At 38.7% G+C, this 15,336-nt stretch overlaps 1 protein-coding gene across 1 annotated transcript in view; it reads left to right on the top strand.

Moving 5' to 3' along the window:
* Window positions 1–11,296, top strand: part of LOC121871866 — a gene marked incomplete at its 5' end in the record, with an annotated part of 38,013 nt that extends 26,717 nt beyond the window's left edge. The window contains 3 exon segments of the mRNA XM_042374439.1: window positions 992–2,146; window positions 3,089–4,785; window positions 8,034–11,296. Coding sequence (XP_042230373.1) covers window positions 2,010–2,146; window positions 3,089–4,785; window positions 8,034–8,644 — 2,445 coding nt within the window. The 3' untranslated portion in view covers window positions 8,645–11,296.
* Between the last annotated feature and the right edge of the window lie 4,040 nt (window positions 11,297–15,336).

Below are 15,336 nucleotides of genomic sequence, written 5' to 3'. Positions count from 1 at the left end.
CACCACACTACACAATACTACACCACACTACACAATACTACACCGCACTACACAATACTACACCACACTACACAATACTACACCACACTACACAATACTACACCACACTACACAATACTACACCACACTACACAATACTACACCACACTACACAATACTACACCGCACTACACAATACTACATCACACTACACAATACTATATACACCACTACATAATACTATTTACACCACTACACAATACTACATAGTACTGTTTACACCACTACACAATACTTCATAATACTACACCACACTTCGCAACTTTGGAAGATTTGAAGGAAAGAATACATGAGGCTGATAGAAAAGGTTAGTAAGATAGGCTGCAAAATTAATGAAGGGAAACCGTACCGCTTTGATGATGCCCGCAGAATCACTAACGGAGCTCACGTTGAACTTCAATACAGTAGCTTGATAATACCGAGTTCTTACAGTACAGTATCTTGCTGTAACTTTGTTCCTGTTTTCATAAAAAAAAATTTAAAATTGGAAGATCATTTGTAATCGCCTGGTAGTAATAAAAAATAAATACAGTCTACAGAAAGAGTATTCACTTTTATTTTCGGAAATGAAACAATGTAAATAGAAATGTAGTCAACTGAAAAAGCCTATTCACTTTTATTTTTGGAAGTTTAATTTGCTGGCGAAATTAGAACAAGGGTCAGTTGTGCTGGTGCTGTACTTTACATATCTGGAGGATAATCCTCGCAGGGAAAGAAACCTTCAAATCAAGTAATATAGTTTATATTGTTTTAGTTTGCATGTAATGTACAGTACAGTATATAAATTTTTACTTTAAAATTTATTTTCTTGGTTATTTGTGACAGTAAGCAATTGGCTTCTTCCCTTGAGTTACATTTCACTCATAGTAAAGGACTTCTTATCTTAAAATATTCAGGGCTGGAAAAGTTTGTGTTTGTATTGCCATCTCACAATCTCTGTTTTTCTTTCCAGTTTGGAGGGCACTGTGACCCGCTGTACTGACTTGAAAGCTGCTCGACTTTGTGCTACGCCTTCACCGAGAAACTGTCACAGTGGGATTGGTGAAAATGTTCATTGGGTCTGCCCGATGAAACTGCATGGGTAGGCTGTCTAGCGATGCTGCACCTGCATCTGTGCCTGCTGGATGCAGGAGCTGTGTTGCTTGGTGAAACTGTGTGTTAGATATGTCAAGTGAAGCTATTCGATGATGGAGTATGGGTGAAGTGCTTTCTGAAGACTTTGACTAAGCTGCTCACTGTAGCTGTTGGTTCATAGTGGCCGATGCACAGCAGAACAGTCTCTTTTAACTACAGAGTCAAGATATGTGTTTAAATTACTCATTGGGGCTGCCAGTTGAAACTGTACAGTGTAGCTGCAGTGTTTGAGTTACCATATAACAGCAGTACGAGTTTGTTGAAAATGTCGGAGGAAATTGCGCGATGGTGTAGATAGGTGAAACTATTTGTTGACACCATAAAGTGGAGCATCTTTGTTAGAACTGTGAACTGATGCTGTCTAGTGACATTTGGCAGGATATGTGGTGGAAAATGTACTGGAGCCTGTTGGTGAAACTGGGTGGTGGTGTTTGATGATACTGCATGTAGCAACAAATATTTTCATTAAGCTTAGTAATGGTGATGTACAGTATAGTGAAAAACTGTTTCGTCAGTGAAAAAAGAAAGAACATTATGAGGCTATTTTTTTAACCCTATCCAGTGGGGCTCATTGTGAAAGTGCACAAAGTGGCTGTGGTGAAACAATGTATGCATCTTTCTGGATGAAGTGTACAACACGACAGTTTTTGAGAAACTAGCTGTTGGGAAGGAACAGTCTGGTAAAACTGCATACCTTTGGAACTGGCGTTTGAGACAGCATGATGGAGTCATTAAGCAAATTTGCTCGGGGTTCATGGCGAAATTGTGCTTAGAAAGTGTGAAACTCCGCACTGGAGGTGTGTGTTGGAAGTGTGCAGTGGTGGTGTGTGGGGGTGATGGGGTGTGCACGGGCGGTGGTGGCGGTGGTGCTGAGCATCATCTCCCTGGCGGTGCTGAGCCTCCACGTAGCACTCTGTGTGCACTACCCCTCACCACTCTTCGCTGTTACCCTCCTCCTCAACCCCTCCCTCTGGTGAGTAACTCTTCCAGCTCACTCATTTTCTCAGTGTTTATTTGTCACTTTGTCTCATTGTGTGTATCTCTTATGTGTATCTTGATTGATACGTTTATTGAGACACAAAAAACATTAATACATCTCAAAGGGATGAAGTGGCATAAGTCATCCCCACCCCAGTTCAGGAATGTCCCCCTCAGGACTCTCATAAATCCCTAATATTTCATATAATCAGTTATAGTACATAGTTATATTCTAGGTGCAAAATTTCTATATTTCTTTAATATTTCATCTATTTTCCTATTTTTAAACATCCACTCTAATGTGTATCTTCTGCTGTCAGATTGTACTGTCCTGGGACTCGAGTGCCTTATAAACTTGAGGAGTTCCCCATCTTCTTCAGTTATTCATTGCATTGTGTGTGTCAGATTAGGCTACAATTTACCTTGTACCACAGATGCCGGGGTCGAGGTGCTAGATCATACACACTACATCGCTAATTACTGCTCACTGTTGACCAGAACAACACTTGGCCTTGTCCGCATGTTTTATGTCATCTTGGGAGTCGGTCACCCTTTCACCTTTGTTTGACAGTATAACACATTTTAACACTACAGTATAACACAACTCATTATATAAGAACAATGGGTCATAAGAGTGAGCTAGTGAACCTAATTATTTAACTTAAATCCAGTCACAAAACATATCCACAAATAAAACAATATCAGCATTATTCATTGTCTTTACCTACATTGATTTGGTACAGTTATGACACAAAATTAACTTGAGGCAAAGAATATTTAGAGAAGGTGCCTTACCACAATTTTGTCTGGTGCTAAGTGTATCTAGGTAATTAAGGTAGCGTCTCGGTGTATTTATAATTATATTTGGAAGTTGATCTATACAAAAATTCCTGACATAATAACGGACAATATGGTTAACAAATTTGGGTTTCCACAGGATGTTTCTTGGAGCAGCTGGGATGGGATGTGCACTAGCCCTCACCTACAGGGAGCGACAGAGGAAGGTGCGTGCTGGCCTCTGCACCACCTGCCATGCCCGTTATGGCGCCACCATCGACTCAAAGTGGCGTTCTCCTGAGGTCCAGTGGCGGGAGAGCCTGCACAGTCAGCGGGGACCCTCCAGGGCCATATACTCTTATAATGGGAACTCTCACAAGTTTTATGCCTCATATGGAACTATTAATGAAAAACAAGCCATGGAAATGAAGCGTGGTCCTCTAACCACCGCAGCCAACCAAGTGTCAAAAGACACAAAGAGACGGAAAGAAATTACAACGCTTAACTGCGTACGCAAACCACCCACGAACTTTGAACAAACAAAAGAAAAATCAGGTGGCAGTAATAATATCAACAAAATAAAAGATCCAGATGCAAAAGATGCTGGCAACTTTAAGGAGGAACTGGACCTCAAGACTAATGGCGAAGATATAATATCCAACAGTAAGGAGCAGATACCCAAAATAATGGGAAATAATGGTCCCCACGGAACTACAGGTACTTTGCCTGGGAAGGATGGAGAGATTTCACGGGTCATCTCCCAGCTTCCTGACACTCATGGAGGGAAGCAACAGCAATGCAAAAATATAAACTCTTCCGTCCTGCCTTTAATTGAAGCCAAGACAACTCTGGAAGTGAATGGTAATTCAGTCAGCAGTAGTTGTGGGGCTGACACTGATTCAAGAACATCATCATCATCACTTGGGAAGCAGGTGTCATGTGACTGCCTCGCCAGGTATGCTACCATGGACTACAAGAGAAGACAGCATCTCTACAGAGCCACTGCCGACAGTCGCTCACCACGCCGTCAACAGTACTCCCACTCGGAGATTCGCACTGTCGGCAGATACCACAAGAAGTTGTTAATGCATTGTAGATTAAAAGATCCAAGAGATGTCCCAGTTGAACTCTTTGCTGCAAGAAATAATGTAGATGTGGACAACTCTGACAACTCTACTGATCAGAATGTCGCCTCCAAGAGAATTGTACTTGCTGGGGAAGATTCTGGGCCTCCAGTGCATCAAGGGTCCTCACACACTAAAGCGACTATTATTGATGGTGAATCTCACTTACCACATGCAGATGACAAAGTCACTGATGCTCAAGACAGATTCAGAAATTCTTCAGAGACAGAAATGACACAAGGAAAATATGAAGACAGTGAACCGATTTCTTCAGAAACCAAACTTTTCACCCTCAGGAAAGTGAAAAACAAAGATTCACATTATACTCCTACCACAAGACTCCTGCCTGTGAAACACTCTCCTCCGTCCCCTATACAAACGCCCACCACAACACAGTGGTCTACTGCCTCGCCTACATTTGTAAACTTTGAAAGCTTACCTCAGCATGATGATCCTCAAGATCTTAGCCTCGAATCCACCCAAGAACCCAGTCAAGACTGTGACCAGAGCCATGATGCTCAGTGTCGGGACCTGGATGTGGCCTCAGTGTCCTCAGAAAGTGGCCTTCTACCCTCTAGTAACAAGACATCGTTGGTGGGCCGTGACTTTCTTAAATCACCATTATGGCGCTCATTTCGGGGGGCAAAGAAAGAACACAAGCCCGCCGTTGATGATGACTCTGAGGAACACAACCAAGGCCATCATGATCATGACTCTGTTGAAACACAACTTGGTGAGTACTCTATCAAGATGAAAACACGATGCAATATTCTTTCTATTTTATATTCGGATCACAAAGATCAAGTTTGTTTACATGTCAGAAGTTGTGAAAATTCTCATTATTGATGGACAGATTTCTGTGTTGGAATATTTTGGGTCATATAAACATGCACATAAACTTTTTTATAGATTTTTTTTTTTTTTTTTTTTTATACAGGGATTGGCCCACCCGGGCACAGGTCACTGACCCACATTGGGGCCTGGGGGGCGAAAATGTAATAATAATAATAATAATAGTCATAATAATTCATAATAAATAAAATTTATGATAAAACAAACAAAAATAAAAAAATTATGATAATAATACAGTAACTGTAATAATAATAATAATATTAATAGTAAAACTATAAATACAAAAATGAAAAAACAAGATCAAAAGTGAGAAACGATATACCGTATGTGTGTTGTGTTGTCAATGGTAAGAGAAACAATTGAGGCCCTGCAATTGCGTATAAATGAAGCAGAAAGTCAGATCAGCAACCTGGGACTTGGTCACAATTTTCGTGATGCCATATGACAGCAGGGTCTACCATTAGACAACACATTATGCTTCCAATATCTTCCCAGGCGGTAGTACCTCCCTGTTTGGTAGCTGCCTACTACCTACTCCAGTGCAGGCAGTAGACTTTTTGTCTATATTTACTATACAGTATATTGCTATTGCCAGCTTCACAGATATTTGCCACTGTTATTGTCACTTCTCTGATTGATTCTTCTGACTGCTATCTTTCTCTTTACAGTCCAGCCATGAACAGTGCCAAAAAAGTGTGTGTGGTGCTTCTTACAATTTAGGCATGTGCATCCTCTGCCCCCCACGTTATGGATGGTTCTTAGATTAGTCTTTTGCATTGATGTAGCAAATTTCAAACGACTTAGATGGGTTCTATAAAATCCTGGTACAGTACTGTACGAGGCACACAAAACTGAAGTAGGACAAGCGCTGTAAATGAAAAAAAAAAACAGAAAAATGCAGTTTAAGTTTGTGAACCCTCAATTTACCATAACTTTAGAACCAGTGAAGATATTGAAGTGATTCAAGTGGCTGATTGTAGCATTATTAGGTCAGATTTGATTGATGCAAGTGAAAGGCATCATATGTATTGTTTTGGGGCATATGTGTACTGTATTGGTATTTGTCTTTCTTTAGTTCTGTGCTCCTCATGTATACCTGTCTCTCTCTTCTTTGATATCTTGATTATTACACTCTAGAGTAACATGATATTTATCTCCAATAACACAATACAGTAACCACATTTAATAGAAATTATCTTTTCTCTTGGAATATTTTAGACCTGAAAATATTTTAATAAGTGACATAGCTACTAAATGATGATGTACTAATCAGGTTAACATACCACTGATCTTTCCGCAGCTTTTTTGACTAGAGTGAATGACATTCTACTTGGTAATCTATATTAAAACTATATCCATGCAAGAAATGTACACATTCACAGGTAGAGGGAGACTCCGCTGCTTATTTAGCATCTTTGCTATGGTTACTGTAGCGAGGGTAGTTCTGCCCATTCTGCTAGTTTTGCTATGATGTAAACAAACTGTAGTGCCACATCTTACAGAATGTGCCATCCACTGTAACCATTATAAATGGAGGCAACTGTATAGTGTCTACTAGCAAAGACCAGCACAATGCCACTCAAACAATACTCCTTGAGTTTGAACAGCTGCAGTCTAGGAAGCAGTTGTTCAGACATGAATTCTAATTTGTTAAAAAGCATTTTGAAACGATGGAATTAGTGTTAAAGGTGAGAAAGGTGGTGTCTTAAGAATTGTGTACTTTGTTCTATTCTTCACTGGTCGGCACTTACGGTACTGAAGTGTATCCTCATCGCCTTCAATGTAAGAACAGTAAGTCCTCGTTTAACGTTGCCTCTGTTAACGTTGTTTTGTTATAACGTCGCTACTCTTTAGATACCAGTAATTTGGCTAACGTCCCGATGACTCGATATAACGTCGTTTTTGCGTTGTCACCGACTATTTTTTACAGCGCATCACACTCTCTAGTCTTGCCACGCTATGCTCTATCAGCTTGGCGCATTACCTCTCACTCGCGGAACGTCACACAGCATACCCAAGTGACGCCAGTCTTTGTTAGGCTTCCACAGCGTTCTTATGTGTTCAAGTGTTTTTGCTCGTAATCCTGTACTCTAACCATTCGAAATGGCTTCCAAGTGCCTATCAAGTGCTACTGATGCTAGTGTTGTAAAGAAGTAATGTAAGACCATTAACCCGTTTTGAAAAAGGGGAATGTGCGGTGGACATTGCTGGTGCGCTTGGACTAACCCCTACAACAGTGCATACTATCCGGGCCAGCACGGACAAGATTAAGGCTAGTGCTGGAAGTGGTACTCCTTTGAGTGCAACAAGGACAAGTCGTATTCGAAGTTCTGTGATTGAAAAGATGCTAGCTGTGTGGATGGAGGACCAGAATCAACACAATGCCCCTGTGAGCCTTATGGTTATTCAGCATAAAGCAAAATCCTTGTTTGATGACTTAAAGGCAGAAGAGGGTGAAGGATCAAAGGAAGAGAACTTTACGGCTAGCCTTAAATAATTTTAGTACGTATACTGTATGTTTCATTACATAAGTTTTTAAAGGTCTAATAATAATAAAAAAAAAGTTGAGCCAGTGAAAATGTAATTCCCCTCCCCTGTCCTCAACAGATGTATGCTAGCAGATACAGTATGTCAAATTACTTGTAGTATTACTGTGCAGTGCATATTAATATTTTTTTGTCTCCCACGAATTATTGAAGGCGTGAATATGAAATTCTTGAATGGTCCGGGATTGCTGTACTGTATATATAACCGAGTAAGGCATACAAATAAAAAAAAAATGATAAAAACTACTATACACATAAGCAAGTACGGTACTATATGAATAGCGAATATTGTATACAGTACAGATAATGAGGACTCCCTGTATGTTTCTCTTTCAGATTTTGCCTTTTTTTTCTTGCATTTTTATAAAATTTATTTACTTTGGTCATTTTTGGTTGTGTATTACCGAAACTTTTCTTTTTCCGTACCATACTTACCATAATTTACAGACACAAACTACCAGTATTCTGCAGATGTATGGGCATTCATTTATATATAGGCATGAATATGTACTGGTTTATGGGCAAGTTTAAGACTGTGTGTATGGCAGGAACCAGGTAATCACCCTTCCTATCTTATCCTCAGAGAGCAGCAAGAGCCAGCAGCGTCCTGGACAGCACCGCCTTAAGTCACTCTTCTCCAGCAGCAGGAGGGTTCTTGCCAAACCCAAACGGACACGTTCTTCTGGAGGTTCAGAACGGAGGGCACCATGGAGACCATCCCCATCAGTTTCCACCTCCGTGAGGGAAACCACAGACTCAACGACAACACCCAGAGAAAAGCTGACCTTCACTGTGAGAAAAACCACCAAGAATGTAGTATCTTCCATACCACGAAAGAATATGACCAAACCTGTGTCACCACTGTCTTCATCACCAGCCAGGGTTGTGAAGTCATTAGTGATGAGAAATATTCACAGAACTACTGGAAAGTCACGTGATGCTTGCAGCCATTACCAGATACCTGATACTGCAATTTCTTCTGATAATGAATATCCTAGTGACACTGGAGATCCCAGGGTGCCTCAGGAAGTATCCACACCGCCTCTCTCCACCTCCCCAGCCTCCACATCCAGCTCACCTTGCCCATCAGTGAGGCCCAAGGAACGCAAGAAACAAAAGACACGCCTCAAGAATAAACATCGTGCTGGGAGTACAGATTCTGTCTTGTTACTGAGTGATGATACGACAGAGTAATGGTCACAAGGCTGTGTGAAGTGTCAGTGCAGTGAATGATAACCAGTGTATTGCAGAAATGTTGAGAGTAAACCAGCATGATATTAATTCTTGGCTGGAACTTTATTTTGGTGCCTGAAAGACTAATTAGGAGGAGACTTATTAAAGTGTTAAACTGCCTTTAAATGTGGAAATGATTAAGGTACTGTATTGATGTTCATTGTGTGAAGTGAAATATTAGGAAAAGGTCCATTGTTATTTTCCCCGTGCTGTTCTCAAGTGCAGAAGGTTTGTGATGTTACTGCACCATGTTGGCTTTTATCTTGCATATGACAAACCCGTGCTGTCATAAACCTTACGTATTACCTTGAGAGGAATATATGAAGTAGTTTTAGCCTCCATTAGATGTAAAATTATGGTTGAGAAATCTGTTTATTACTGGTGGGTCACAGAGCTATATTTACATTCCAGGGGCATCTCATTGTATATCTAACTTCCACTGTCTTTTAACCATACACTCTAATTTCCCACTTCATGGAGAGAAACACTTGAAACTGACTATGCCTTACACCCAGGGTATCATATCACACCTAGGTGCATCCATACCTAGGGCTACACACCTAGAACATTTTACTTGGGGCATTGCACCTTGAGTATCACAAATGGTAAATTTTACCTAGGCCTTGTTCATCATGCCTGGGGCTTTATGCCTAAGGCATTTTGTGTGAAGCATCACACCTGAGCTCATCAAACATATATACAGTAAGTAGCCGAGGCATGTATAGGAATACGCAGACGTACAGCAGCCCTGAGTGCATGACTCGAGGTCAGCAAAGGTTCTTCTGGCACGTAATTGTTGTGAAAAAGGGGTTTGGCAGTGATTGCATTAACATGAGAGTATGTGATGTATGCCTCTACATTATTGGATTTATTAGAAATTAAATTATGTCGCTGGTATTGTACAAACTGTTACACCAAAGCCAATAAAACTATCTCATATGATAAAGAAAAAATAATTCTCGAGTAAAAAATAGGGGAAACTTGAGCAATTTAAAAAAATGGATAAGGCTGAGGAAGTAATTAATAGGATAGAGCAGTGGTTTTCAAACCATGGGTCACGACCCAAAGGTGGGCTGTGAGCCAATTTTCATTGGGTTGCAATGACCCAGCATTGTCATGCTTTTTGCCTGTTTTTATTTTTTTTATTTTAACACTAGGTCTCCGGTACACAACGACTGTTTATTTACTAGTTCTACCTTGCTATTAAATTGCCTTCTTAGTTGGTCTTCTTCTCCAAGGTTAAGAGTGGTGGGTAGAGGTAATTGTTGTATCGCACGATTTATTTTTTATTGTTCCACATTAACTGATCTTCTTTATGCTTCTTTTATTGTATTTCTAGCAGTAATTTCATAATGATATGTACTATCCTGCCTATAAATTAATAGTATAAAAAATGTGTAATGAAAGCCTCTCTATCTTTGCTTGTGAAAATGGTAACTCAATGCATAAATTTTTGTTCTTAAGCTGAGACGGAGCTGTGATGTGCCGTCACGCACTCGCCTGAGTTGTTTAATGAAGGCACCAAGCCAATGAAACCACACATGTGTTTCCTGACTGCTCATCTTGGACTATCGTCTGTTGTGAGCTGTACCACAGTGATGACACATAGAAATACAGGTATGTCCAGTGCAAAGTACAGTAGTGATCTGATGCAAGGGGAAGGCAGGTGTGCATTAGGTTGAAAATGCTTGAGAAGGGAGTGGCGGTGGTACCAAAACACTAGGACCCGGGATCACTAGAATAAAAAAAAAAATTTTCATCCTGACAACTTGTTTTGTGAACGAGGCCATGAGGAGCGACTTGTGTATAATGCCTACCAAACCAATGGGTTTATACTCACAGAACCCTAAACTTGGAAATTGAGGCTACTCCAAAAGGTAACCAACAATTATAACCCCAAAAAGATCTAAGAAGCCAAGTGCTCCCACAAACTCGGTTACGATTTGGGTTTGCAGGATCAAACCAAGAGTTATAATATTATGCCAGTCAGTTCAAAACTTGTGCAAACTATCAAAAGTGAAGAGCTCCAAGCACTGCAAAACTCGCCCCAACTGTCCAAGGGAGTTTACTCCACAACAAGGTATTAGAGGGATAGAAACTGACCTTCAAACTTCTCTATGTAATGCAGCTTGCTGGTGTCATCCCTGACACTGTTAGAATCGTTCTTTTATTTGATGATTTTGGTGTTAGACCCCTTGAAAAAATGACTCGACAAGGTCTTACCTAATCTGGCCAAAAGGCTGAGGAAAGAGGTATGGTAACCTCCATTCCAGTCATAGCTTTACATGGAAAATAGGGACCTCCTAATTGTTGTAGACTGTGTCACAGCATTGAGAGAGATATACAGCAAGTATGAACCCCACAGACTTCATTATGTGAAATGGACGAAGTACCACAGTCTAGCCAGGAAATGAATCCCTATATGCACAAAATCACTAAACTCCTCTCGACATGAATTCCTTGAACTTGTATTAATAGGATCCTGTCAACTAAACCTGACATCACCTGTAACCAGGAACTCATAAAGCCTTAACCAAGATGGAAAGTAGTCAAGATGAGGATTCAGAATCAAATTGTGTGTGGAAAGCTCTAAATACTTTACAGAAATAATTTTAAAATATATATATATATATATATATATATATATATATATATATATATATATATATATATATATATATATATATATATATATATATATATATATATATATATATATATATATATATATATATATATATATATATATATATATATATATATATATATATATATATATATATATATATATATATATATATATATATATATATATATATATATATATATATATATATATATATATATATATTGACAAAATCACACGGGAAAAGGGAAACAACGGAGCACCTTAGCTTTCGTCTTTATTCAAGACATCTTCAGAGGCAACTGGATTACATGGACAGAGAGAGGCTTAAATATACAGGGTGACCTTAAAAACATGGTCAGGTCATAATGATGTCATCCACTAATCCCCACACCAACACACACGTAGAGGAGCTTAAGAGAAGGGGGGGTGACGTGACTAGTCAGGTGAGGTCAAAAATAAGGGACCCACTAAATAACTATCTTACATCTAGATCAAAGGTTTTCAAAGCATTTTTAACCTTGGGCCACTGACAAATAAATTTATGTAACATTATCAGTTTTGAACTGACCATCACTAAGGTTTATTGATTTTAATTCCTAAATCAAACTAGCTTCAACCAGAAGTCTTTCTGTGACACAAGATGATTTAAATACTTCTAAGCTTTTTTCCCAAGCAAAGGGATGATTATTATGCCTAACATGAACGAACAAGGCACTGCTTTCAGATGCTGTTCTGATATTATACTTATGTTGTTTGATTCTGAGCTGCAGTGTTTTTCCTGTCTGTCCTACATAATTACAATTACATTTGCTACATGGAATACAATAAACACTTCCATTTACATTCAAACTTGGGCTATTTCTTATTAACATATTGGTAATGGTTGAGTCATACTTGAAAACAACATTAATATTTAGAAGCTTGAGGGACTGAACTAACGGGACAAATTCATTACGATAGGGCAGTCAAAATATTCTTAAGTGTAGGAATTTGCCTGGTTTGAGAGGAATGAAAGGATTTTTTAGCCCTTTTAAAACAACGATCAACAAACACAGAAGGGTACTCGAGTTTCTGTGCAATGGAACGAATGTGTTTCAATTCATCGTCAATAAATTCAGTCACAAATACGCAGACATCTTAAGAACATAGCAGAAAAAACTGACATTTTGGTAGACTCCAGGTGATTCGATAAAAAGTGAATGAAACTGTCTACCTGTATGGGCTTTCTGTATACCTTAAATTTGTAGTTTTGGCCATTTCTCATGATAAGCAGGAAAAACACTGCAGCTCAGAATCAAACAACATAAGTATAATATCAGAACAGCATCTGAAAGCAGTGCCTTGTTCGTTCATGTTAGGAATAATAATCATCCCATTGCTTGGGAAAAAAGCTTAGAAGTATTTAAATCGTCTTGTGTCACAGAAAGACTTCTGGTTGAAGCTAGTTTTATTAAGGAATTAAAATCAATAAACCTTAGTGATGGTCAGTTCAAAACTGATAATATGTTACATAAATTTATTTGTCAGTGGCCCAAGGTTAAAAATGCTTTGAAAACCTTTGATCTAGATGTAAGATAGTTATTTAGTGGGTCCCTTATTTTTGACCTGACCTGACTAGTCACGTCACCCCCCTTCTCTTAAGCTCCTCTACGTGTGTGTTGGTGTGGGGATTAGTGGATGACATCATTATGACCTGACCTCATGTTTTTAAGGTCACCCTGTGTATTTAAGCTTGTCTCTGTCCATGTAATCCAGTTACATCTGAAGATGTCTTGAATAAAGACGAAAGCTAAGGTGCTCCGTTGTTTCCCTTTTCCCGTGTGATTTTATCAAGATTTATCTTATCCACGTTTTCATTGTGGATCTACATGAAATATATATATATATACTGTATATATTAATAAACATTGCAGACATCCTATTAAGCTGCATAAATATCAAATTGAAATTGAAACCAGCAGAACATTTGTTATGTATCATGGAGAGTAATATGAACATAAGGGTGTTTTTCTGGGAAGAGGCTTAGAGCTAGTCTTACTTGTGGTTGTGCATGGCAATGAAGGTAGTCGTCTAGATTTCGAGTAAACTCAACATTTCATGATTTTGACAACTTGGTTGTTCTCTCATCGAAACAACTCAACTTGAAGATGTCAGTTATTTGGCCTCTGGAGAGTTCTTTCATATTTCCTTAAAAAATATGGATCGGCACACAATAACTCCTAAATCAGGTCTGATTACTACCGAGTCGTGAATGACAGTGAACACTATAGCACCTTTCTGCAAAATTATATAAAAACATAGTAAACCTTTTCCTACCTTCACATTATGCGGAGAATTGTGTAGCCCCAACCAAAACTTGCTCAAGACAATATGAGCCCAGGCACTGACCATATAGGCCTTTTGTCCACAAAGGTTGCAAGTGAAGATTGGTACCATGGAACTGCCTTATGATAGGGTCAGCCAAACACCACCACCAACACAGAGGATCATATCTACAAGCTTGCTAAGTTATCATACAGAATGAAGGAAATTCAGTACATCTTCACACAGAGGGTGGTAGACCTATGGAACAGTCTACCAGCTCAAGCAATGGAATCAAGACCAGTACTAGGCTTCAAAATAACCTTTGGCTTCCTTCTCATGGCATGGTCACCTCTCTGGTATTTAGTTCTCCATTAGGTGAATAATGTATGGTAACATTGTGTGACGTCAGCTCCCAGCATTTAGAGATGCCGTGGGGTTCTCGGATCCTTTTGGGAGGGCAGAGATGACCCGGGGTAAATTGGTTAGCCGCAGATACCAAGTTAAGGGTTCTTTGGGTTCATATCCATAGGACCTGATGGGTATTATGTTCTAATACAGTACAGTAGTTCAAAACTGGCATTGGGTTATAAATTACTGTACATATAGAATTTGAGGTGCCGGGTGTGTTTAGTAAAACTGTAACTACAAGTATACAGTATTCTGTAGTTGTAATACACATTCTCACGGATAAGCGGGTCATGTAGTTCTTCCTTCCGGACTTATTTTCTGGACTTGCATCAATAACTTTTTGTTGGCTCTTCAGAACTGTGACTGCAAATTGAACAAAATGTAACCAGACTTCTATGCGTTGGGATTAATGAAGGATGTGTACAGTAGTAGTTGAGAAACAAGGACCTTCTAATTTCTGGCTTTGAAACTTTATACACATCCATGACCATTAGATATCTGACTCAGGTGATGTAAAGCTTGAATCCTTATTACTAATTATGAGTCATAAACCACCTGGTCAGACTGTCACCTCAATAATATATCCTGGCTTTTAGCTTGGCTTTTCATCACTGTTTTTACAGTATTGTATACAGTATTTAATCACCTAATCCTTTTACTAGCATTGCTTGAATTTATTTTCTAGGTTACTCCCATCAGTTAGATGTACAGTACTTATAAGCAAAATACTTTAGTCTTGGTGAACAAATCAACACGAATAAATGGGTTGGTTTGGTTACTAGCCAAGGTGTAATTTTTTGTACAGTATTATTATTATTATTATTATTATTTTTTATTTTTTTTTTAAGTAGGATTCGCACCAAGTTTAGTTTTGCTCTAGATGAGATATTGTGATTTGATAACTTTCCATTCGAAGCTTTTCAACACTTGCAAAATTAATACATTTGTCGATTCAGTACTATTCTATTCTATTTTAGATGCTTTTTACAGTACAGCCAATATCTTACCAGCCATTTTTTATCTGGTGTCTGTCCTGTAATTGTAATTATTTAAATAAACTGTATTATCTATTAATTGTGACAATATTCATTTCAATCAGTTTTGTAGTGAAAAACCTTTTTGTGGAACTTTTTAAGCTTCATATTACTAATAATGATTTTGTTTGAATTTGTGGATACTTTTGATGAACAAATTATTTATTTTTCGTTAGCTACGTAGTTTCTTCAGTAGGTGTGTGAGGGTTAACTATAAACCTCCCCTCCCAAGGGATTTTTTAGTAGATATACAATACTGTACATCATTTATGTATGTG

This window comes from Homarus americanus, unplaced genomic scaffold, assembly GCF_018991925.1.
Source record: "Homarus americanus isolate GMGI-L3 unplaced genomic scaffold, GMGI_Hamer_2.0 scaffold39675, whole genome shotgun sequence".
NCBI classification, from domain to species: Eukaryota; Metazoa; Arthropoda; class Malacostraca; order Decapoda; family Nephropidae; genus Homarus; species Homarus americanus.
This window is presented reverse-complemented; position numbering and strand designations above follow the sequence as displayed.